Genomic DNA, 23,486 nt, shown 5'->3' with positions numbered 1-23,486 from the left:
AGTTATACTATATATTTCTGCTAAAAAAATTGGAAAGGTGCATCAATATAGTATGTGCATGTTGTAGAGATTAATATATAGACTTAGAGGACCAGCATGTAGGATTTTGGGGGATCTATTGGAAAGAATAGAATTTAACAGTCATTCAATATGTTTTAACTAGTGTTTAATCACCTGAAAATAAGAATCATTATGTTTTTTTTAGCCTAGAATGAGTCTTTATATCTACAGAGGGAGCTGGCCCTCTTCAACAGAGCCCATTATATGTTGCACCGCCATGTTTCTGCAGTAGCCCAGAACAGATAAAACAAACACTGGCTGTAGAGAGGACCTTTGGCAAGTTTCATGTCCATCATAGGTTTTCCTACATGCTTATGGAGTATTCAGTGTGTTGCAATCTGTAACCTCACCACTAGATGCCACTAAATCCTACACACTGTTCCATAATATTTAATCTTTCATTTATTGTTATTTTTTTTATATATCATTTATTCTTTGGAGGTATACCTTTCTGAAAAAAAAAAATCTTGTAACTGGGAATGGGCAATATGGATAAAATCTTATATCATCATGAAAGTAGTTTTATATCTATTCTCTTTATACATCTATCAATGTCCATTTCTTGTTGACTCACCCAGACATGCTGCGGCCCCCACCATAGCGTAGAGCCCTGGAGTGATGCAGTCAGCTCCCACCTCGCACCACTCTTTGAACAGGAACCAGTCATGGTGGTAATAGGCCAGCTGCTCCACAGCAATGCCAACGATTCGCCCTGCGATCGCCCCGATGGCCATGCTGGGGATGAACAAGCCTGATGGTACCTACAGAGGCCCAACAGAGACTGGTGTTAGTGTTTGATTAAAGGCAATATGAAGAACAATCTGCCAAGTAACTAGAGGATCACCTTCAGTCCAAAGGTGAATATGGTCATGATGATTTTAAAGATGAGCGCCAGGCAGAGCTGCCACATGGCGGCGTAGACGCCGGACCCTGCTGGTCGGTTGGGGTTGTCAGTGAAGGCCTTACTGCCGTTCATCTGGCTGCGGTACTGACAGAGCTGTGAGGACTCCAGCGGGCCGCAGTCAGTGAACAGCTCCTTTATCAGCTCACTGGTGTTCTGACGTGTGTATGGATTTGGGAAAGCAACTACAGCTGTGATGGCCGCCACCAGGATCACCTCCAAAACCGGGTACTTTCCTGAAGGAAGAGGGAAAACAGAACATGTGTCAGACTAAATAACTCAATAACACTTAGGGGAGTAAAGATGATTGAAACAATCAGGCTACTATTTTAAACCTTTAATTTCCATCTCTACAATAGCTCGACAGGGATCTTCCAGACACTCTTCTCATCGACTCCAACAAATATCTTCAACTTCAAACATCAGGGCTGGCAAAATTTTGGAATCAAGTCAAAATACTTGCCGAAGCGGGTCGACTTGCGCCGTCTGCACCATGCAATGTTGGCTCGGATGAAGAAGGCGCCCCAGAGGCCCCCGAACACTCCCAGAAGGATGAAAGGTATGAGCTCAAACAGGTACCATGGCGTGTGGTACTCCACGTAGAACAGCACCAGACGGCTGTTACCAAACGGGTTAATGGAGCGCAGCACGAAGGCCGCCACCAGGGCAGCGAAGAAGGAGCGCCACAGCGTCTTTAGAGGGAAGTAGTAACTCACCTGAAGAGGAAAGAGGAGAAGATAAAATACTTGCTATAGTTGAATGGTTGAATCCATCACCCTGCTACTGAAGCACTACATTGGGATTTTGGAGCATGAAATGATTCCTAATCATTTAAAAATGTCTGCAGCAATTAAAATAAAGATACAGAGTAAATTCATGTGCTGTACCTCCTCCAAACTGAAGAGAACTCCTCCGATTGGTGCTCCAAAAGCCACGGACACCCCAGCTGCCGACGCAGCAGAGAGGACCTGAGTGACAAAAACAAACACACCTGAGTTAAAAGCTCTCTGAAACACAGTCTATAATCTATCAATGTAATCAAAAAACTACGGAATATGTGAGGAGACAAAAACAGATTCAAAACTTGTTTAATGAATCATCTGTATCTTAAAAGGCGAAATGCAACATTTACATTTTTCTCTGCTGTAACGTTAAGTGAACCTCTTCTCCCTCACCTCTCGTTTCTTGGCCTCGTTCTTGCTGTATTTGGGGAAGAGGTAGGAGAAGATATTCCCACAGCAGCAGGCCACATGGACCAGGGGGCCCTCCTTCCCCAGGCTGAGGCCGGACGCCACAGCCAGCACCAGAGTGATGGTTTTAATCATTAGTGTCCACTTGCCCAGATAGCCACGGATGATAAACCCACTCAGGATGGTCTTGATCTGAGGGAGAGGAAGAGGAGAAAGGCAAAGGTTAAAGGTCTTTTTTTATCCTTCAAATTAAGGCATCCTTTCAGTTTTTATATGCTTCAAAAAAATTGTTTCAAGTTCCGTTTTCAATCTTTTTGAGCAAATCCACCCAAACTTTGCTTTAGCTGCATCTCTGCCTGATCTTTTCCTTTATTCTGCTATTGTCAACATGCTAAAAGTCACAGACTGCTACATGATTTCCCTGGCAATGCAGTTCCCATGGCAACAAAGAGATAATTTTTCTTTTAGAAAGCTCAGAGCGCTCACCTCAAAATGCCTTTCCCCCCCCTATTTTCATAACACGGCCAAAAATGCTGCATCTCCCTGCTGCTCTTAAATTAACAATTTTAAGGCACTTGAAGGCATTAAAAGGAAACCCATGAGCATGAAAGCACGCTGTGTGCATGTACGTCCCTGAGAGTGCACATAACCAATTAAACTACTTTCATGGAGAGTTAGAGGCGGTTGCAGAGGCTTGTAGACTTTTCCATTTCATTTACTGCTTTAAGCTTCTGACACCCGCAGACAATCGATCGGACGTGAGAAAATGAGAGAACCGAGAGATAAAACAGAACATTTGTAGTCTGCAGAAATCCCACACGAGCTCCTTCACTCTGTGTGCAGCGAACTCTGAAACCCAGCGAGAGGAAAGACACTCCAACACTAACAGAGATAGCCTGCTAACCTCAGTATTTTGATTAAAAAAAAGATATGCTCAAGTTTGTGCAAGTTCATTTTCACACCGTACTGTTTCCTAAAGCAACATTTTCCTCACCTCAGGGATCCCTGAGCCGCAGGCGTAGGGCGCAAACACCTTGACCAGACAGACAGCCAGGAAGGCGAAGGACAGAGCCCAGTAGATGTACATGAAGTAGTTCATAATGTACGAGCCCGGACCCTGCAGAGCGGCAAGAAAGAAGAAGTAAAATAGTGAAAATAACTGGCGACAAAAATCTAATTATACATACAATGTGTGAATGAGTCATGTGTGTTGTGCGTTGTAAGGATCTAAATTATCTCTGAACTGTCTCCTTCACTGTCCACATCTTTCTCTACTATGACAGCAGTCTCTGTGCCTGTGTTAGTCTACCTCCGCCTGCCCAAGTATTAGCTCAGCCCAGCTCTTCCACTGAGGACACTTGTCCCTCTCAGCAAAGGTGGTCTCATTGGACGTCCAGCAGCACTGCTCGTGGTTGAACCACATGGCGCTCAGACACACGCCCTCCTTCAGGTCGTTCATCCAATCAGCAGCAATGTCAATCAGGCCAGCCAAAGCACCTGGCAGGAGGAAGACGGAGGGAAAGCGGGAAGGAAAAGACGGATGAGGAGGTGAAGGCCGGGTGGAGAGAGGAAGAAGGAGGTAGAAAACAAGAGAAAGGCAGTAGGCAGTTAGCTTGGTGGTTACGCTACAAGTGTTTATATGTGCCAGTTAACGTCACACAAGTGTTTTTTTTAATCTAGAGCTTTTTGACTACATCGAAGAGCCAAATGTACGAATCCTCTACAGCCATGCTAGCAGAACGACAAAACAGACATGTTCCAGGTCAGATGAGCTTCTAACAGCCTCGTAAACCATCATAAATTTAATCTGTAGATTCGTGTACATGGACACAAATTTTCTTTTTTTTTTCATGACTCAGCAGGACTTTCAAACTAATGTATTTCAAACAGAAGTATATTTTGTTCCCTGCAACATGTTACAACAAATTTGCTTCTATCTTAAGTTTGGAGGTGGCTGGTTGGATAGGTAAATGAAGACTGCTGTTCACATTCTATTTTCATCGCAAGTTAGGACAACTTCATCATTTAAGTGATCATTTTAACCCAAACCATATTTCTCTAACCCTAACCAACCTGTTTTTTGTGCCTAAACCTAATCAGGCACATTATAAAATATAATATAAAAATATTTTATAATAAATTCATATTATATTAAACAAATTTATTTTTAATACATTTATATTATATAATTATTTCTTCAACAGTGATTGTCCCAAAGTCCCGACTGACAGAAAAAACTTGGTGTAGGCACAAAAGATACTTCCAATTGAAATACAAGACTTAGTTTGAAAGTCATGCTGAATGTCATGAAAAAAAGGAAAATTCATCTACATGTACACAAATCTATAGATTAAATTTTGCGTAAAACCCTCATTTGAGCTGAAACATGTCAACAAGTACCCCAGATCATTTCTTCCCCTATTTACCCCAGATCTTACTTAAACTTTACCACAAAAAGCCATTTTATAGAAACTTAAAAGGGGTAAAAGGGCCTGTAGATTTTCTGTCCTGTGTTGGTCATACAAACATGAATAATTTATGAGATTTTATGATTTAAGAGGACTGAATTCTTACTGCTGAGGCTCTGTAGGAGAGAGAAAATGTGCTTATGAGCAAGTGGGTAAAGCAAAAGACCAAGAGAAAAAGACTGAGTGTGAGCTGCCTTAGGCAAAGCATGTGAGAGTTACCAGCAGAGGAGATAACAGCTCTGTGCTTGTGTGTATGTGTGTGTGTGTGTGTGTGTGAGATTGTGTGTGTGTGTGTGTGAGAGTGTGTGTGTGTGTGTGTGTGTGTGTGTGTGTGTGTGTTTGTACAGCACGTGTGAATTAGTGTTACCTGAGGCCAAGCCAGTGAGCGTCACCACCAGCCATCCAGACCAGGCATCGTACAGGCTCTTGGTGAACTCCCATGCTGACTCCTTCTTCTTACTGTTTATCTGAACACACACAGAGAGCACACAGGCAACTGTAAGCAGAAATACTGAAGCATGAATAACAGTAAATTAAACTAATAAGCTTGAGACATTGAGTCATTAGTTGAACTTAAACTGAGGTAGGTCAAAGGTTTATATCTATCCTCAAATGATAAGTATTTCTGTAATCTACTCTGGTGGCCTGATTTCCTCTGTTGAGTCAATAAAACTGTTGATTACACCACTTCCTGGAAGGTAGGTAGGACCAGGTTATAAAAGCACAGTTTGAAATCATTCAAATAACATTCAAATTCTCAGAGATATCATTTCCACGAGTTATTCACTGAAACACTTCTAGACAGCAGACTGTAAAACTATGTCAATATTTGGGCTTAAGTGTTGACTGAGAGAGATTATGTAAGTGACAGACTGATGTGGGGCAGGAAGGACACAGTTCACTGGTTCATTCATGACTTCTTTACAACTTGATTTTTTACAACAGAAGATCTTCGACAAGCGGTGGCTCAAATAATGAGAGCTCAGAGGCATTTTTATTGTATTTTCTGCTGCTGATGAAGATTGAGACAGCCTCTTATCTAATGATCCAAATAATCTGTAACTGCTGCAGGAAATGTAGAAGACATCAGTTCCTGTGCAGCCGAGGGTTTTTCTCGCTGACTCAAAAAATGCAAAAAAGGAACAGGAAGTAGACTGAGCCAACATGGATCCTTGTGAGCTCGTGGTATTGGTTGAATTTCAAAAAAAATAAATATGAGCACAATTTTCAAAAGCCCTTCATCATTATGTCCATGTTTTAAGACTTCTTCTTGGGTTGTCGAACAGCATTTACAACCCTTCGTCAGACAATGAGATTGGGGTCAGGCCTTCTTTACACGACTAGCCAGATGTGCTAAAATATGTAATTAGGCATGGTTTTTTATTCTTCAAACAACCACTTCCTTAACTATTAACCTGTACAGCATCATGAATGACTGTGAGGTGGTGGAGACAACTGTCCGACAGTGTACCATTACCTCCATTTGTATTATAAATTGCATTAAAACAGCTAATACAGTTAAAAGACTCATCAAAGAGAGAACAGGATGAAGCATATGGCTTTTTACACCACCTTTGAGTGTGGATTTGTTCTGTATAAACACCACATAGTACTTTGTTTAAAGAATACGGAGATCTTTAAAGGTGCAATACCACATTCTGTCCCACTAGATGTCGCACTAGAGCACCAGCATCTCAGAATAAAACAAATGTGTGCAGCGTTTACTAAATTATTGCCAATTTCTTACTTTAAATGTTTTCAGACACATATATTAATGTACAGTTTAGGTGTAATATCAGAAAGCTTGTGACCCGGCTGCCATGTTGGAAATGGACGTAGACGTGGGAGGAAAGGAAGGGATGAATGTTTACGAATCTCACATATTGCACTTTTAAGATTCGAGGTTTCATTTTACCTTCCGGTGTCTCTCGCGGTCCTTGCACTTCTCGCGGACCCAGTCGATGGTGTGGAAGTCATCGTAGGTCCCCACACCAGGGATGGGCTCCTCTAGGAAGTCCAACAGGTGGGTGGTGGTGCTGGGTGCCCCGCCCCCGTTAGACATGACGTAATTAGACCCTGAAGAAGAGAGAAAACAGAGATGGTTAACATCAGAAAATATAATTCTACTTCAATAAAATAAGATATAATAATGTAACTTCCCTTTAAAATATATACAAACATATGAGTTTTGGCCTTTAATTTAAAGCTATTTTGCCAGACAAACCAGTGTGAACTCCTTGTTTGAAAAATCATGTATGTCTCCACAATATATATCAGAGAGAAAGAAATACCACTAAATATTTTTATATTGTCAAAACAACAGAGAAACCAACCACACATCTGATCCTTATAAATGATCCTGAAAAGTAAAGAGATTCGTCACAGTCCTGCTTGCTGCTGGCTCAACATTAGCGCTACATCTCCTTGATTATCTGGCACACTAGAAACACTGCGGAGCTCACTGCACAGTCACCAGAGATATAATGAGACTGTCGGAAACACAGCCACACTGAGAGAAGCCTGCGAGGCCCGCAGCCCATCAGCAAGTGAAGGTTTATTTGCACCGCTGAGACTTTTGGTTGAGTAAATATCACTGAAATACCTGGAAGAAATCTTTTATCCACATTCATACACTCAATCACACCTACGCAAGAGCATTCAAGGTTGCAGGTGGATGTGTGTGTCTTATATTTCATTTGAAACATCTCAGCCTTCAACAAGACCATCTCTAGTCCATTCTCTACAAACCAGACGTGTTATACCTAACAACCAACACCCATCATCAAATTCACCACCACAGACGGGTTGTAGCATCACATGTCACATTAAATCAAAGGACGCTTGCATTGTCGGTTGTGAGGAAGTCCGTACAAATAGTCATATTTTCTAACTAGGTATCGTTTGATGGGAGACATTTCGATACTACTTGGTATTGATATATTTCAGTCGATACTCCTACTATCCAGCACATGAATGTTCAGCAAATTTCATGGCCATCCATCCGACAGTTGTTAAGACATCTCACTAAAAACTACAAATGTCAACCTGTATGGTGGCGCTTCAAAGGATGCCCACATTTTTAAAGGATTCATCCTCTGAAAACAATGAATGTTGGCACAAACTTTTTTAAGGAAATTCATCCAGTAGCTGCTGAGATCATTTCAACCTGGATCAAAGTGGCGGACCAACCAACTAACCATTGATGACATCCCAGTTAAACTACAGTACGTCTGAATGTGTGATTGTATCCATCTACAGGCTGCAGGACAATGACCTTGTCCAGGCACTTCAAAAATGACGCGAGTAAGATCAGTCAAGGCACATTTTCCTAATTACAAAAAAAAAAAAAAAGCAAACATTGTCCAACCGCCCTTCAGATGATCTTCTTGTTAATGCTATAAATACACAAGCACAGTGACTTTGTTTATAACAATGACACGAGATGCTAAATGTCACTGGTTCGGTCTGATGCACAGATCCAATGTGAGGAGAGAGAGAAAAAAAATCCTCGGTCATATCCGCACACATGCAAACACTTTAACAGAGCGAGGATAAGTGGCCTGGAGGGTTATTTTCTCCTCTGTTATCTGGAAAACATTGCTGGATTTATTGCCGTTTCTCTTGCCGGCTGATGTGGTCAATAGGAAGTGATTTTTTAATGATACAGCACTCAGACACTCTTGGGTTAAGCAATTAAGCATGTTTTTCATTATCATCCTCATAATGCAATAAGTCAATTTTCAATGTTTAAAGATGAATGGGGGTCATATCCTTAACTTTAAGATGCATCACTCCACAGTTTATCTGGCACAAAGCCTGTTTGATAAATAAGGAACAGCCCTTGCTCTGACATTTGAAACTGTCAAAAACACTGGAGCCCCGAGCCTCCTACTTCTGACGCCACAAATATGTGAAGCTTCTTCATCTGGATCACACAAAGGCAGGTCTGTGTGTAAAAGAGCAGAAGCTTAAAGCCTCTCTTTAAGTATTCAGAGAAACACAATAAGGAACTTTTTGTGACACATTAGAAGATAAAAGACCAAATTGTTTTCTGCCGTCTGTTTATATTCAGCAACAGATTCATTTGTACTGACATGGATGTAATTACAGTGTTTGTTAACATCGACAGTGAGGCTAAATTTGGCTCCACCAAATAGCAAACAGAGCTCTCATACCACTGAAGAGACTGAACACAATAAGTATCCAGTCAAGAAACTGGGATACTAAAACAGCTGTAAGGCGCCTTAATGCTCATACTCAGTTTTTTAGTCAGATCTGATGTTTTTGTGTTGATGGTTTACATTCATGTTCGTAGATGTGAAGTATTCGTAACACTTTTGAGGTCCTAAACTGCCTCACATGTACAGATTTAACTGAAATGTGAGTCAAGTGCGCTCAACAGTAATATTATTTGTATGACAGTAAAATCATAAACATGTATGACACGAGTGTGCTAACATACACGTTCAGGATTATTTGATGTGGAGGCCAGATGATGATACGGATGATGAGGATGAGAGTAAGAAGAAGGAGGCAACATGTTTATTTTGGCAAGGCTCTAAGGTGCCGATGCTGAATGATAATGCCAGAAATTATGATTTTTTTTTTTTAAAAACCACACAACCTCAATTCTCACTGTTCTGGCAACGGTCACATAGCCAGACATCGGATGTGAAACTGATCTAAGACCACAAATGCAAGTGGCCCAGATCTGATATGAAAATTAAAAAAAACATGGATTTGGTTTGTTCACACACCCAAGAAATAAATCAGATCTGATATCACTTTAAAGTAAAAAAAAAAAAAAAAAAAAAAAAGGCTGATTTGGGTGGTTAAGACATTTAGGTACAGTTTCTCAGACAGAGATTAAGACTAGTCCTAGACTGAAGACAATGATCTATGAAAATATCCATTAAGAAACAAGTCTAGTCTTGGAGTTTAATCCCTGTCTGGGAAATTGACCCTTAGTGTCATTTTAGCCTCAACAACATGATTTATGTCCAAGTGAAATTTCCCACCTCTTGATGACTTATCATTTAAAGTCATCAAGAGGTGGAAATGAATACATTACTCTTTTATTGCCAGTTTCTTTCCAAATAAACATTTCTGACCCCTTTAACAAACTAAACTAAATTCAAATGGATAAAAAAATGCTGAAAAATACCAAAAGATAACTGAGAAACAAATAATAAGGGGATAAGATCTTGGAAAGTTTGGTTCCTTATCATTGTGTTTTTATGGATAATTTGCCTCAAACTAAAAAGTGTCATTTCAGCTACATTTTCACATGTTTTGAAGTTACTCTTTTCAACAACAGCAATTTAGAGTCTAGAGAATTGTACAGATTGTAATCGACGAGCTTTAGACGATTAGTACTATTTTCTACAGACAGATAACCTGGAAGATAAACTTAAAACATTTAACTGTTTCTGTGCATGTGACGTCAATCCGAGGCCACATGAACACTGTTATATGGTTATTTTGTTAAAGTTCATCTCCATTTCTCCAGCTGTTATCATCCAGTCAGTCAGTCACATCATGAGTCAGACACTTCTCTCCAGCATCCTGTGATACGATGATGTTGGCAGCAGCGAATGTTACAGAGGAGAAGAAAGCTTGTTCAACCTTCAACCTCTTTTAACTGACAGAATCAAATCATTAAGTTCAAATTCAGCTATTTTACCAGCTAAATTCACCTTCGCTCAACAGCTGAGTTTCTGCCAAAGACGCTCTTGAGTGTAGACAATTGAAACAAAGTTAATTTTCTAGGTGGTACGATCTGTAATAACATGAAACAAAACTAGATCTACATGTTTTCCTTCTGCAGGTCTCACAAGGTTAAAATCTTTGAATAGCAAACATACACATTCCTGGAAACAATACATATTATCTACAACGTCTTTAAGCTCCTGAGTACAACTGTAAATGGGGTTGTGTCATGTTCATAGCTGTTAACCCTCTGTGATCTGCATTAATAACAGAAATCCCTCTGATGACTCTAAACATGGCCATAAAACAGATTATAAAACAATTTGGAGTAAAGCTTTTTTGCACATGAGCAGAAAATGTTCCCCTTAGTGACCGAGACCGAAGCAGAGGATAAAGTCTGTTTCCCACATTATGCGTGTAGCAGAGGCTTTAAGAGTGCAGCTGATTAGCTCATATCACACAGCCTTTGATGCTCAGGGCCATTAGGGACACAGAGAGAGGAAAGAAGTCGTAACCCTTTGGCGAGAACTTATAAGAACAAGCAGGGGTAAACATGGCCAAGTGCGGCTTTTTTTATCTGACCAGCGATGTCCTGCGATACGTTGCTGCTGTTGACTCGGCAGCCGCAGAGGTTCAGGCTTGGCAGGCAGACCGATGCTATCATTCTCCATTTTGGCTACTGAGTGACGGCTACAGTCTGGGCAGTCCAGGGATGTGTGTGTGTGTGCGTAAGAAGGAGTTGGGATGACTCATCAACAGTAGCATCTGATAAAGAGGTCCAGTTTATTTTCCCAATACGGAGATCTAACCTCTATGATATCATAGATGATAAGAGTTGGATTTGGCACCGCTACTCAGCCTTATGGCAAAAGTTCTTCCCAGTGGTCATTTGTGGTATTGCAACATAACATGAATCCCAAAAAGCATTTTACCCTATAGACCACCATTGTAAAAGAGATCTCTGTAAAACTGTTAATTGGACACCTCAAATAGCAAACAAGGTCAATTATGACTCTATTATGTATTTTTGATCCATGGAGGTTTTATATTTGTAAAAGTTTCCTCAAACAGAGAAAAGCGAGCGATGAAGAGTTTGTGGGCCGAGCGGGAACTTGCGGACAGGGCCAGTGGGGGAAACACTACTGCACATATTCAGTGGGTCGCATAACACAGAGGCAAATCCAAAACCTTTTTTGGGGTATGCACCAGCCCATGTGCGCTATTTTTGGTCCAGTATCTATCTCTCATAATACGTCCATGCTCTAGATCAGTCAAAAGTATCAGTAGAAACAAAAAAAATTTCTAACTCCAACTGTTTACAAGATGGTTAAATATATGATTAATGTTCCTTTAAGAGTAGAGAGAGTGCTTACATCTACTTAGTAAACACAAGAGAGTCAAAATTGGGAAGACCTACAGTCCTTTAACTTCTGGTTTAGTGGGAAAAAGGTGGTGATGAATTAAAAGTTAGTGAGATTTCTCTCCAGAGCGTGATGACTATGTGTACAGTTGCTGTCAAAGAATTTGACTATAGTAATAATAATCTTTCTCTAAAGGAAATGAACACTTTTCTGCAGAGTTTTCTCCACTCACTTCCTGAACCAACAGTTTCTGTTGCCCAGAATCAATCACAAAGAGAACTGAAACTGTTCCTGAAAACACAAAGACTGATGCTGACGGAGGATATAAATGTACAATTTAAGTAGATTGTTTTAATAGGCTATTTAATCCACCCATTGAATGACATAGTGATGGTGATGGCTTGGTCTGTCTTTATGTGTGTGTGTTTGTGGTGTATACATAAAGAAGATTTCATTTATTCATTCATTTAGTCTACCTCTGACAATTAGGAGTGTTTATCATACTATAAATCAACCTGGCATGAAGTTATCTAATTTTGGCCGACTGTAGGTGCCGTTAGAAATAAATACCAATAATAAAAGGAAGCACAGGTGCTCAATTTGCAACCAGGGTCAGAAAATAAAAGATTTCAAAGTAAAATTGCTCCAGAAAATTCAAGGAATATCTATGAATTTAAAATAAAGTAAATAAAAAGCAAAAAAAAGACTAGCATCCACATGTCAGCAAGGTTACTTTCCCACATGGGCCACTGTTGATGATTCATGGTCTGACTCATGAGAAAAGTGGAACAAACTTGATCGAAAGGCAACAAACAACAGTATAAGGAAGCACAAAAAAGTACTACGCAGCCGAGCTGTGACAAAAACGCTGACCAACATAACCACACACACACACACACAAAACAACAGTACAAAGAATATTTAATGCAATGAGACACAAGGCTTGCAGCCAGGAAGAGCGCTATTATTAAGAAATGTATAATAGCACCATAAATCAGAGTGCTTTACAGTAGACATCCTTATATTGCTTCAATAAATTTGCACCTGAGACTAAAAGCACCTTAAAAAGTACAAAATATGAGACTGATGGTGCTCCTGTGCATAAGTCCGACCTCAAATGTAGGTATAAAAGAAAAAAAAGGATGTGGCTGATTTAGATAATGAAATGTTCCATCCTCTGGTACGAAACTCCAGTGATGAGATAAATCAGACAAAAATCCCTCTTGTTGAAGCTGCACTACGCAGCCAACAACCATCGGAGCTGAATCGGTGTGGGGAGCCAGGCGAAGGTGACGCCACGGAAAACAGACACCGGAGGCAGGACTGCATAGGAGCACGTCGCCAGCATCACGCTTCAACGGTCCAGCGGGCACGCCTGTGCTGACACGCAGACACAAAAGACACGCTCACACACACATAAAAATAATAAGGCTTCGGTTTCTTTCCACCTATGACGAGGCGATTCTCATCAGCCTGCGTCGAGGTTCGATAACACCACTTCTCTAAATGAGCAGCGTTTCAGAGCTTCCTGTGTGACCATGATCGATGAGAATGAGCATCGGCCTGACTGCTCAGAGGTTTCTGTGTCTCATATTTGGAAAAAATCCAGGTTTTCGAGGTTTCTTTCAGTCATACAACCGCCCCTGCATTCCTCGTTTATTAGGCCCTCTTTACTACTGTTGACTAAATCAGATCAGAGAGGTTTAGGAGGCGGCCAGCTGGGACGTTCTGGGTCAGCCGGCATCATGTGATCAGCATCATAAAGTGACCCCAACAACCTCCTGATGGGACTGAAGAGCGTCGTTGTAGACCGACGCCAGCCTGATGAACAGTCTGGTGGAGATCTCTTAGTTAAACGAAAGCCCAACTTAAAAAAAAACAGAGCTATCCCTTGTTTCGCGATATCAGCTATTACCCGAAATGTCAGCATTGACTGTGTTTGCATAGTTGTTCAGTAGTTCAGTCTTTGAATTGAATTAGAAGGAAATAGCAGAAATAACAGTATACACAAAATTAGAGCTGCCCCGATTAGTCAGTTAATGGATTAGATGCCAACTATTCAATCTATTAGTCATTTTCAGTCATTTTTTTAAAGAAGAAAATGTCCAAATTCTCAGATTTCAACTCCTTAAATGTGTTAGTTGCAGTCCTACACACTATATGACCAGTTGTTATTAAAGCAGGAAATTGGCAAACAGACTCAGCTGTAATACAATTTGTTTGCACCAAAAGATTTATAGATGAAATCGCTTCTATGTGGACAAAGTGCTGGACAGAAAAGGAAGAGACGGATGTGCGATAAGATGTGCGATAAGATGTGCTCACCGAGACGCTGCTGCAGGAGAACGAATAAACCCCCCAAAAAACCCCTACTCATTCAAAAGTCGTAAGAGAGAGAGAGAGAGAGAACCACATATTGGACTGTGTGAACGTCTGCAGGGAGAGAAAGAGGAAAGAGGAGAGAAAATGCTGCATGTGGTGCCTTTTGTATAAAAGTGGATGTACGCAGCAGCGGATCTTTTCCTAAACTCACTGGGGTCTTTTTGTCTCTGCTCACTCACCGTGAGAATCTAACAAGGCCTGGAGGAACCCTAACACACACACACACACACACACATAATGGAGAGGAAAACTCCCAGAAGGCCTCACAGGAAAAAAAGACAAATACAGATCCTGTGCAAGAATTTGAATTTGTCACAAAAAAAGTGACTATTTGGCACCGTGGCACCCTGCATGTGTTCATTATGCAACCTGTTATGTGTGATGTGAGGTGACATCCTGAATCCAGCCAACAGGTGTCCTCACACTGCAGAAAGGTTGTGAAACACTTCAGAGACACACACACACCTCATATATCTCTTAACATCCACTTTAAGATATTATATGTGGTTGCAAGTGAATTAAAATGGATGCCCTTTAGTCACTGCTGCTGCTGTTTTAGACCACAGGCCCTGAGCACAAGCCCTTCACACTCAGTCTGCTCTTTCTTTATCTCATTATCTCCGGGGCTGACGTGCACAAACAATGCTGGTAAATCAATCATAGACCAGGTGAACATAGGCCACAGAGCAGTTTTACTTCCCTTTAGGTTTAAGCTTTGTCATTACTAATGGCAGCTCTTAATCCACACCAGAGCAAGAGGAGGGCGGCTTTAAGCTTAAACCTGCCCTGCGTCTGGCTGCCATATGTATGGACGTATATGCGCTCCCTATACGGCGAGAAGAAGAAGGGAGAAAGAAGATAAGAGAGAGAGGTGGGGACGTGGCGTTACCTCTTTTAGGGATCTCCTGCAAGGGGATGGTGTCCCCTCCCCCGTCGTAGGGCAGATAGGGGTCGGCTGCAGCGTCCTCCTCCTCCATGTTGACAGCTGAGAAGCCGAGGCTAAAGCTAGGCTAAAGGCTTCACTACGCACTGCTCGCTGCTACCGCTGCCATGTTTACCAGGGAGGACACAAGCGTGGCTGTATGTGTGTGTGTGTGTGTAGTCCTCCTCCTCCTATCTCTCTCTCTCTCTTCCTCCCCCCTCCCTCCCTTTTCCTCTCCCGTTAGCTCTCTCCACTGCAGCAGCTGACTGCTAAGGGCTGATGATGTCATCGTACGCGAACACGCACTCGCACACGCACGTACACACACATAGAGCTTCGGTTGCTAGGGGAGATCAGTGAGCCGAGCCTGTATGGGACAGACCATGATGGCGGGTCACAAGGGGGGTGGTAGGGGGGTAGTAGAGGGTGGTAGGAGGGTGGTAAAGGGTGGTGGTGACTGGAGTGTGAGATTGTATTAAGGGAGAGGGGTGGGGTCATTTTGTGGGGCCCCCTCCTCCTCTCCTCTTAAAGGGAGGTGGAAGGGGCCTTAATGGAAAACTCCACTCTGACTCTGAGTATGTTTAGGAAGAGGGGGTGAAAAGGAAGTTTTAATTGCTTAGTATATGCAGTGTAACAGGCTGGCAAGTGAGGTTATAAGAGAGTTGATTAATGAAGCTAAAATCATTTCCTGCTTTTCATTTTCTTATGTGATAGTACATTTAGTAATTTTAGAAAAATAATCACTTTAAAAGGTGCAGTGCGTAGGATTTAGTGGCATCTAGTTGAACAGATTAGGTGCCACTATCCTTGGCAGAAATAGAAAATAATATTCATAAGCATGTTTTAATTAGTGTATAATCAGCTGAAAATAGGAATTGTTGTGTTTTTGTTACTTTAGAATGAGCCCTTTGTATCTACATTGAGAGCGGGTCCTATTTTTTGTTGTGGGACTCCACTAGCGTAGCTTTTCGTAAAACTCCTTATTTATCATATACTGGCCCTTTATGCAGCCCCTCAGTTCAGCCTCTGTCTCTTAACAGGCAGTTTAAGCTCCTGCCTCTTTAAAGACCCCCCTCCTGTTCTGATTGGCCAGTTTTAGGAAGCCTACCATCATGTTAAGTTACTGCTAATACAAACCCAACGCTTCCTGCTTTTTTATCTGCCACTTCATATAATAAGCTTTTAAATTACTACATAATGAAAGACTTTTATTGTGAAGAATTTTAAGTTCCTCTGGGAATTAGCAGAGCTTCGTTGTCAACACTGAAAAATAATCTACGTAACAACATATAGAAATATTTATAGATCTTTGCTGATCAGTAAGAAATAATGCGGAACAAGCAGAAACAGCCACAGTGAGGATGATGAAGATAAATGAAGAGCTGCACATGACCAGCACAGCTTCAACAGGTAAACTACCAACTAAGAGAAGTAGATAATTTACGTCAGACATGATGCCGATCAAGTAATTAAACAGTTAGGATATGGTGTAACTGGGAAAAAGAACATATTTACTATACTGTAGAGTTTTATCTACATGTGAACTCTGCAGAATCAGGTCCAGAGTTCAAACATGTAGCATGAAACATGAGATGGTCCATGTCAGACACGTTCTCACCTACCGGAAATACTCAGTTTGGTTTAGGCGAAGGTTGCAAGAGGCAGGATATGATGCAAAAGGTACACAGTGGTTTTGATTCAGCATGTTTTTAAGCTTTTCAACAGAAATAAAACAGCTTTTATTTTACGAGATATCACAGGAAGTCTTCTCTTCCATTAGCCTCACAGTGGAGCGATCAGGCCCAGGTAAAACTGTGTTTACCCAGCAGCAGCCACATGACAGATACTTCATCAACACACCCACTTACCCACTATAAATTCTCTGGAAAATGACCTGCTGTATTTACACACGGGCTCAGTCGGACATTACATGGACTTTGTACTTTGGAGCCGGCAGAGTAAAGTCTGTTTAATGTCCAGTGTGACTGATTTTTAGACATTAGCATTCACACATACAGCTACTTCAGGGTTGCCGTGCATGTGTGAAAGTGTCTAGATGTGAAAACACAATAAAAATCATTAAAGAAAGAAAGTAAGCTTTTAAATTGGACTGATTTTCTTGGACTACAATAGACTTCAACTGCTGCCTTGCCTGCAGTAAGCAAAAAGTGGGTCTAATGTCACAGTCACAGCAATTGCACAATCTTCCCCTCCATTGTTCACACCACAGGGAGGATGTGAAACAAAAACAACATGTGAGAGATCATCTGGACGTCCAGTAACATCTGTCCCATAACCCAAGACACATTTTACGAGCTCTTATTGTAAAGAAACACCAGAGGGGAGCTTCCTGATTTCCATGTTTAAAGTTGAGTCCTTCTTTACTAGTTTCTACTCCCTCTAAGTCTGGATTTTGTGGTTAAATTCATAAGGGATCATAAGTCATTGCATTTCAACACAGGCAGGTGTTTCGTAAACTTTCTAATCTCGTGTTATTATATGAAACAAACCTCTTTCCACATTCCTCACGGTTCCCAGGCTGTAACAATAGCCTGACATTTCACACGGTGTAACTTTGTCACCACTATGCTATAAAATCACAGTCTTGTGATGCCTGTAAGACCACCACCACCACGATGGCCCCCTTACCTTTCAGCAGGGCTCCTGTTGCTCGGCAATGACACAGGTGATGTCAGCCATAGCGTGTTTCCTCCCTCTTCGAGTCCCAGTCAGGACGTTAAAGTTAAAAGCAGCAAAACCACTACAAAAAGTTTGATAACAGGAAAATCTTTCGAGTCTCTCCGATCCAGCGAGATAAAAGGAAACCAAGTAGATCTGTTTCAGCTCAAGAACAAAACTTTTCCAAAGCATTTTTCTCCATTTTTATGTCTTGGAGGGCAACAAAAAAGTGTCAAGACAAATCTCCATAGGGCTACAGAGCAAGACTGCCTCCTCGCTAAAGTGCTCACACTGTAGTCGTAGCCCAGAGGAGGGCTTCACAAAGCTTTCCTATGAACCCACCCCTCACAAGCATGTAAAAATAGAAAGGAGGGGAGATAGGGAGGAGGGGGTGAGGGTAGACGGCAGCAACAGCTTCTAGGAAGGAAAAATTATCCAGAGATTTCTTGAAGTGCTAACTCACACCGACCGGGAGCCAAACTGGTTCCTGGGAATGCCGGTATCACACAAATCAAGACGGACAGGGACTTGTAGGTGGAGCCCAGGCGTGTTCAGTAGTATGTACAGTACAGTTTAAATAGAGAGACTATACAAAGGACAAATAGGGGCTGAAAATGTTTGTTAACCTCTCATTTTGTTGTGGTTAGTACAGAAAGTTGTGATGTTAATTCTTCCTTAAGGTTTCTTGAACTATAAGAACAATAAAACCTAAACTTTCCACTATATAAACAGTACTAGTGATGTGTTGTTTCTGCTTATTTCAACATTTAACTTTCTATTTGCAGTACAGGTGACAGTGTATGCAGTGGTAGGTTAGAGTTACTTGCTTTCACCTATTGTAGTTAACTGCCCCCAGAGGTCCAGTTTCACAGTAAAACAAGAAGAGACAGAGACCAGACACACTGAAATGTAAGTCCCTCTTCACATACTGTACACAAACACCTCCTCTACTACTCCTATTAGTAAACTGATACCGCACAGACAAAGTACAAATCTCAAATATAGAAAGTCCCAAAGAAATGTCCCCTTCATCATATCTTCATTAGGATTTCTAATGAATCCTCGTGACTTGGACGGTCCCCTGACTCTCCATTTTCTGCCAACGAGAAGAAGACATAACTATTTCCACTTGTCCACAACTCAATCAATCAATCTCTATTTATATATAGCACCAAATCATAACAAAAGTCATCTCACATAGAGCAGGTCTAAACAGTACTCTTTAATTTAATTTACAGTGACCCAACATTCCCCCATAAGCATCACTTGGTGACAGCAGAAAAGAAAAACTTCCCTTTGACGGGAAGAAACCTCAAGCAGAACCGGACTCTAGGTGGGCGGCCATCTGTCTTGACTGTTTGGGGTTGAAGTTCATGACTCGATACGTCTAAAACTGACTCCTATCTGCCTTTTCCGAACTACAGTATACGATTATTAGCGTAGCATGTTAATATGCTAACCAACACACTGTTGCAAGTTAACCACTAACAGTCTGTCACACAAACACCCTAAAGTTTAGCATGTTAGATGCTAATATACATGGGTCAATCATGATTTTTTGTGTCCAAGTGGTTTAGTCAAATTTAAAGGGGTTAAAATTAAATAACTTGCACACATTCTTTTTTTGTGGATCCCGCATAAAGTTTCTATTTTTAATCCACTTTGAGAGAATATATTAGAGGATTATAACAAAAATGATAAAATAAAATAAAATATTTTTTTAATAAACCTGATGCTGCTTTTAAAACTATTTTTTAACATATTTTTGACTTGCTCATCTTGCCAACCATTAGGCTACTTGACACTGACCCACATACATTTGCTAATTAGCTAACATGCTCAACTTTACATACTGAAACATTATATTATGTAATAAGCAACTGATCAAGTTTAGAAGCTAGCAATGGCATGCTAACATGGTAACCTCCTAAATGCAATGCTACACTTAGCATAACAATAATATGCTAACTGTATGTAAATGTTAACTGTGCTTTTAGCTGAATGCTAATGTTACCAAGGGTTGTCAAAGCAGAGGATAAACTTTATTGTTTAATATAAGTACATGGCATTTACTCCAGTGCTACATTCAAGCTAAACGTGTTCTGCTTCATTACTGCTAAAGAATAGTAAAAGGTGGCTCTCCATTAATAATTTAACAAATTCGAGCTGCAATGATTCATCAACCGGTAGAGCAGCATTCATCTGTAATTATTTTGAAGCTTTATGAACTCAGCTTCTAAAATGCAAATATTTGACTCTTTTCTTTGTCATATATGATAGTAAACTTTAATATCTTGGGTTTTGGAGTGTCAGTCAGACAAAGTAAGGCATTATAACAGTCATTTTCCGCTATTTTCTGGTATTTCGTAGACAAAACAATTAATCAACCCATTAAGAAAGTAACTGGCACATTAAATCAATAATTAAAATAATCATTAGTTGCAGCTACACATCCAATAGGTTTGTTTCAGTAGTGTGTAACGAGCATTTCAACATAACAGGCTGCAAACTTAGCTTAGCTTCAGACTTGTTCTACACTTTCTCATTTGTCTCCATCCTGCTGTACTGTGTATGTTTGCAAACAGAGTGAAGTGTCCTATGTTGGTGTGTGTTCTACTGAGTGGCCTGGTCCCCCACAGTCACCTCTTCAATAATAAATAGGCCAAGTCTAGACTCTTTTTATATCCCTGCTGTGCTGCACCACACTTACAGGAGATAATACATAACTCACTCACTAAATAATCTTCAATATACAGCCTGCCAAACCAAAACCAGCTCCCATTTTGATGCTCATCCCAAATAAATATGCACTTTAAGTGTAATTTTGTACTGAATCATTATTCTGAACCCTGTTTGCAACCTGAAAACTTTTAAATTAAATCAATTAAAAGGTAATACGTCTTAATGATCGGATTCAAAAAGATAGAAACAATAGTTAAAACACATCATAAAGACTTGATCCCTTATACAAACAATCAGTTGTAAGCAGAGTTTGCAGATTTCAGAGCTCATTCAAAGACAAAGAGGACCACAACATTTTTTGCAAATGGATGCTTGCATTCTGATTAAATACAAGCTGTTCATATTTGTGGAGTCAAGCTCAGCCAATACTTCCGACACAACCTTCAGCATGTGTGTTTTCTGTTTGATCAGTTGAAATCGAAACTGAAAAAAAAGAAAGAAAAAATAAAGGGTAGCGAAACAAGAAGTAGCAAGAGTGGAATCAGCATATTTACTCTGAGAGGAAAACCAAACAGGATTTAGCGGATCAGATGTGGATGGGACACCAGATACACCACTCAAGAGTGTCAGTGAGACGCTGAATGAATGACAAACAGGTGAGTGCAACGAGGAGACAGGTATGACTTGTAATATGCAGCATGGTGGCTGGATAGAATCCACTTCCAGACGTAGAACTCAAGAGAGAGAGAGAGAAAAAACACACTTTCTGGCATTAAAAGTACACCGCTGTATTTTTTTTAATAATCTAAAAACACTGTGCCTCACTTGTGCACCACATTCCAGCTAAGCACTCCTATATTTAGCCGGCCGATGACGTATTTATGAACACACACACACACTCACACATACACACACCCCCAATTGTAAAAACACACAAGACAAGACAGGCTCTGCCACGTGTGTGTGTTATTACACCTGTCACGAGAGACAAGTCCACGTATGATAAAGAAACAGGAAGGAGGAGGATCGACGCCCGAGGCCAAAGCACACTTACAGTTGGCAGCGAGGACGCAAAGCAAACAGCACTAAAACAACGAGAGATCATTAAGAAAAAAAGAAAAAAAGGTGACCTAGTCAAGATTGAGGATGGAAAGAGCAGGACACATATAACCACGAAGGTTTTGGTGCATCGTCGTCATAATTATGAGCAGAACCACAATTATGACAACAAGGAAATTAAGATCAAATCAAAGAAAACAAAAATAAAAGACCTTAGAGAGCCTTGCAAATGGTTATAAAGCAAGGTACCAATTGAAATTTAACAGTACAGTGAACAAGATTTCATAAATTAATATATGAATTAATTAGTAAACAGCTGAAATTACAAATGCATCTGTAAATAACTAAATAAAACAACATATATGCATAGATTGAAATGCATCTGAAACTCTGCAACTATATTTATTTTTTATTTAAATATCAGTTAATAGTTTGTGCTATTTACAGCTCTAAATGTAATGTCTATTTTAATATTATATTAATATTATTATTATTATTATATTACTCTTGGCTGTGTGAACTAAAATGTTGATTGACTGTGTAAATGTCACTGCCAAATACATTTTAAATAAATAAAATAAAATAAATAGTTTTATAACCATTTGCAAGGCTCTGAAGGTCAAAACGGGAGCAGAAACATGACGCTGGATGGATGCTGTCGGTGTCTGAAGGGTGCGACAGGACGGCATGTGGAGCAGCTGGTGGATGTGACTGAGGATGAGGAGGGATGGGGGGGAAGGGGCTGGGGGGGGTAGCGGAGAGACTGCGTCACATGACAGCACACACGAGCGTCTTGACATCAGCAGAGCAGAGCAGCTGCTTTGTCTGCTGAGAAGATTTTTAAAAAACAACTTTTTGGACTTGAAGAAGCTGCAACATAAAGAGCGGAGTGGAGAGGGAAGAAGGAGGGACGATGGGAAAGCTCAGTGAGAACTCAAGGAAAGCTCTGATCGGAGAGTGAGGGTCGGGACTCGTCAAGTCTTGGACGTGGAGTGGGAAGCTCTAGGAGTCCAATCAAGCTGTGGAAGGGAGGTATTTCCTGAGCTCCCTACCTGGGGAAGCAGCGTCCCCATCCAGCAGGTTGTCGTCCTCGGTGGTGTGGAAGTCCATGATGGCGCCGGCTCCATCCAGCAGCTCCTCGTCGCTGCTGGCGCTGGCGATGCTGTTGTAGCTGTTCCTGCAGTAGCCTCTGTGGTACAGCTGCTCCGACTCCATTTAGCAACGCGCCGGTGCCCTGGATGATGGGGAGGGGGGGAGGGGAGGGAGGGAGTGGTTGAGATATACATACTCTTGTTGTGAGGATGCGAGATTACACAGTCTAGAAGAAGAAGAAGAAGGAGTGAGTCTATCGGGTGAAACAGATGAGTGGTGCGGGTGGATAAACGTGCACACTGACAGGCGGGGAACAGAGACAGCCTAACAGAGAGGCAGTGATTGGCTCGATTACAGTCAGACACATTAATCAGAGTCCAGGAAAAATCATAATCATCATCAGTTGAGGAGGACATCACAGGCGACGCAATCAGGATCCAGAGCGAGATCTAAGAGCAGGTATAACAATAATCGAAGGAAGACAAGTTTATTATGAAACTTATCTTGAGAAAGGAATCAGAAAGTCGTCAACTGGTGACTGATATGAAGAAAAAGATGTATGATGATGATGAGGATGAGCCAAGGTGAGTTCATGAACCTCGCCACTCCAGTGATGAAAAAGAAAGATGGAGAACAAGAGATGCAAGGAGCAGCAGAAGATCACACATTGTAGATGAAAAACGATCAATAAATCAACTACGACTGACTATTTCTCAAACTTGAAATTAAAAACTTGCAAAAAACTTCACATCTCAGCCCATTGTTTTGTTTCATTCTTACCTCACTCTTATCGGCGTTTACAGATCTGTAATTTCAGGGCAATTTCCAAAACTTTCCCTTGAAGCAACCATGAGATCTGATGCTGATTATGGAGAAAACAGAGAGTTTAAAATTGGTGTACTTAAAATGTAATAATTGCAGTTAATTGCTACTGTATCCTTGAAATACAAAAATGTCACATATATTTACCAGCAAACATAA

General features: G+C 40.9%; 1 protein-coding gene across 4 annotated transcripts in view; it reads right to left on the bottom strand.

The window, feature by feature from the left end:
* clcn3 (chloride channel 3) overlaps window positions 1-22,628 on the bottom strand; it is a 34,987-nt gene extending 12,359 nt beyond the window's left edge. For 2 of the 4 annotated variants that reach the window (XM_062444557.1, XM_062444559.1), the window contains exons 1-10: window positions 22,466-22,628; window positions 6,535-6,695; window positions 4,987-5,086; window positions 3,461-3,648; window positions 3,146-3,268; window positions 2,137-2,343; window positions 1,849-1,929; window positions 1,425-1,677; window positions 905-1,197; window positions 635-821 (exon numbers count right to left, since the gene is read on the bottom strand). In XM_062444557.1, coding sequence (XP_062300541.1) covers window positions 635-821; window positions 905-1,197; window positions 1,425-1,677; window positions 1,849-1,929; window positions 2,137-2,343; window positions 3,146-3,268; window positions 3,461-3,648; window positions 4,987-5,086; window positions 6,535-6,695; window positions 22,466-22,628 — 1,756 coding nt within the window. Of the gene's footprint in view, window positions 1-634; window positions 822-904; window positions 1,198-1,424; window positions 1,678-1,848; window positions 1,930-2,136; window positions 2,344-3,145; window positions 3,269-3,460; window positions 3,649-4,986; window positions 5,087-6,534; window positions 6,696-14,960; window positions 15,269-22,465 lie in introns of those variants that run through there. The other 2 variants (XM_062444558.1, XM_062444560.1) reach the window with 1 other exon arrangement.
* Window positions 22,629-23,486: the final 858 nt, after the last annotated feature.

This window comes from Scomber scombrus, chromosome 23 (assembly GCF_963691925.1).
Source record: "Scomber scombrus chromosome 23, fScoSco1.1, whole genome shotgun sequence".
In the NCBI taxonomy this organism is placed as follows: domain Eukaryota; kingdom Metazoa; phylum Chordata; class Actinopteri; order Scombriformes; family Scombridae; genus Scomber; species Scomber scombrus.
This window is presented reverse-complemented; position numbering and strand designations above follow the sequence as displayed.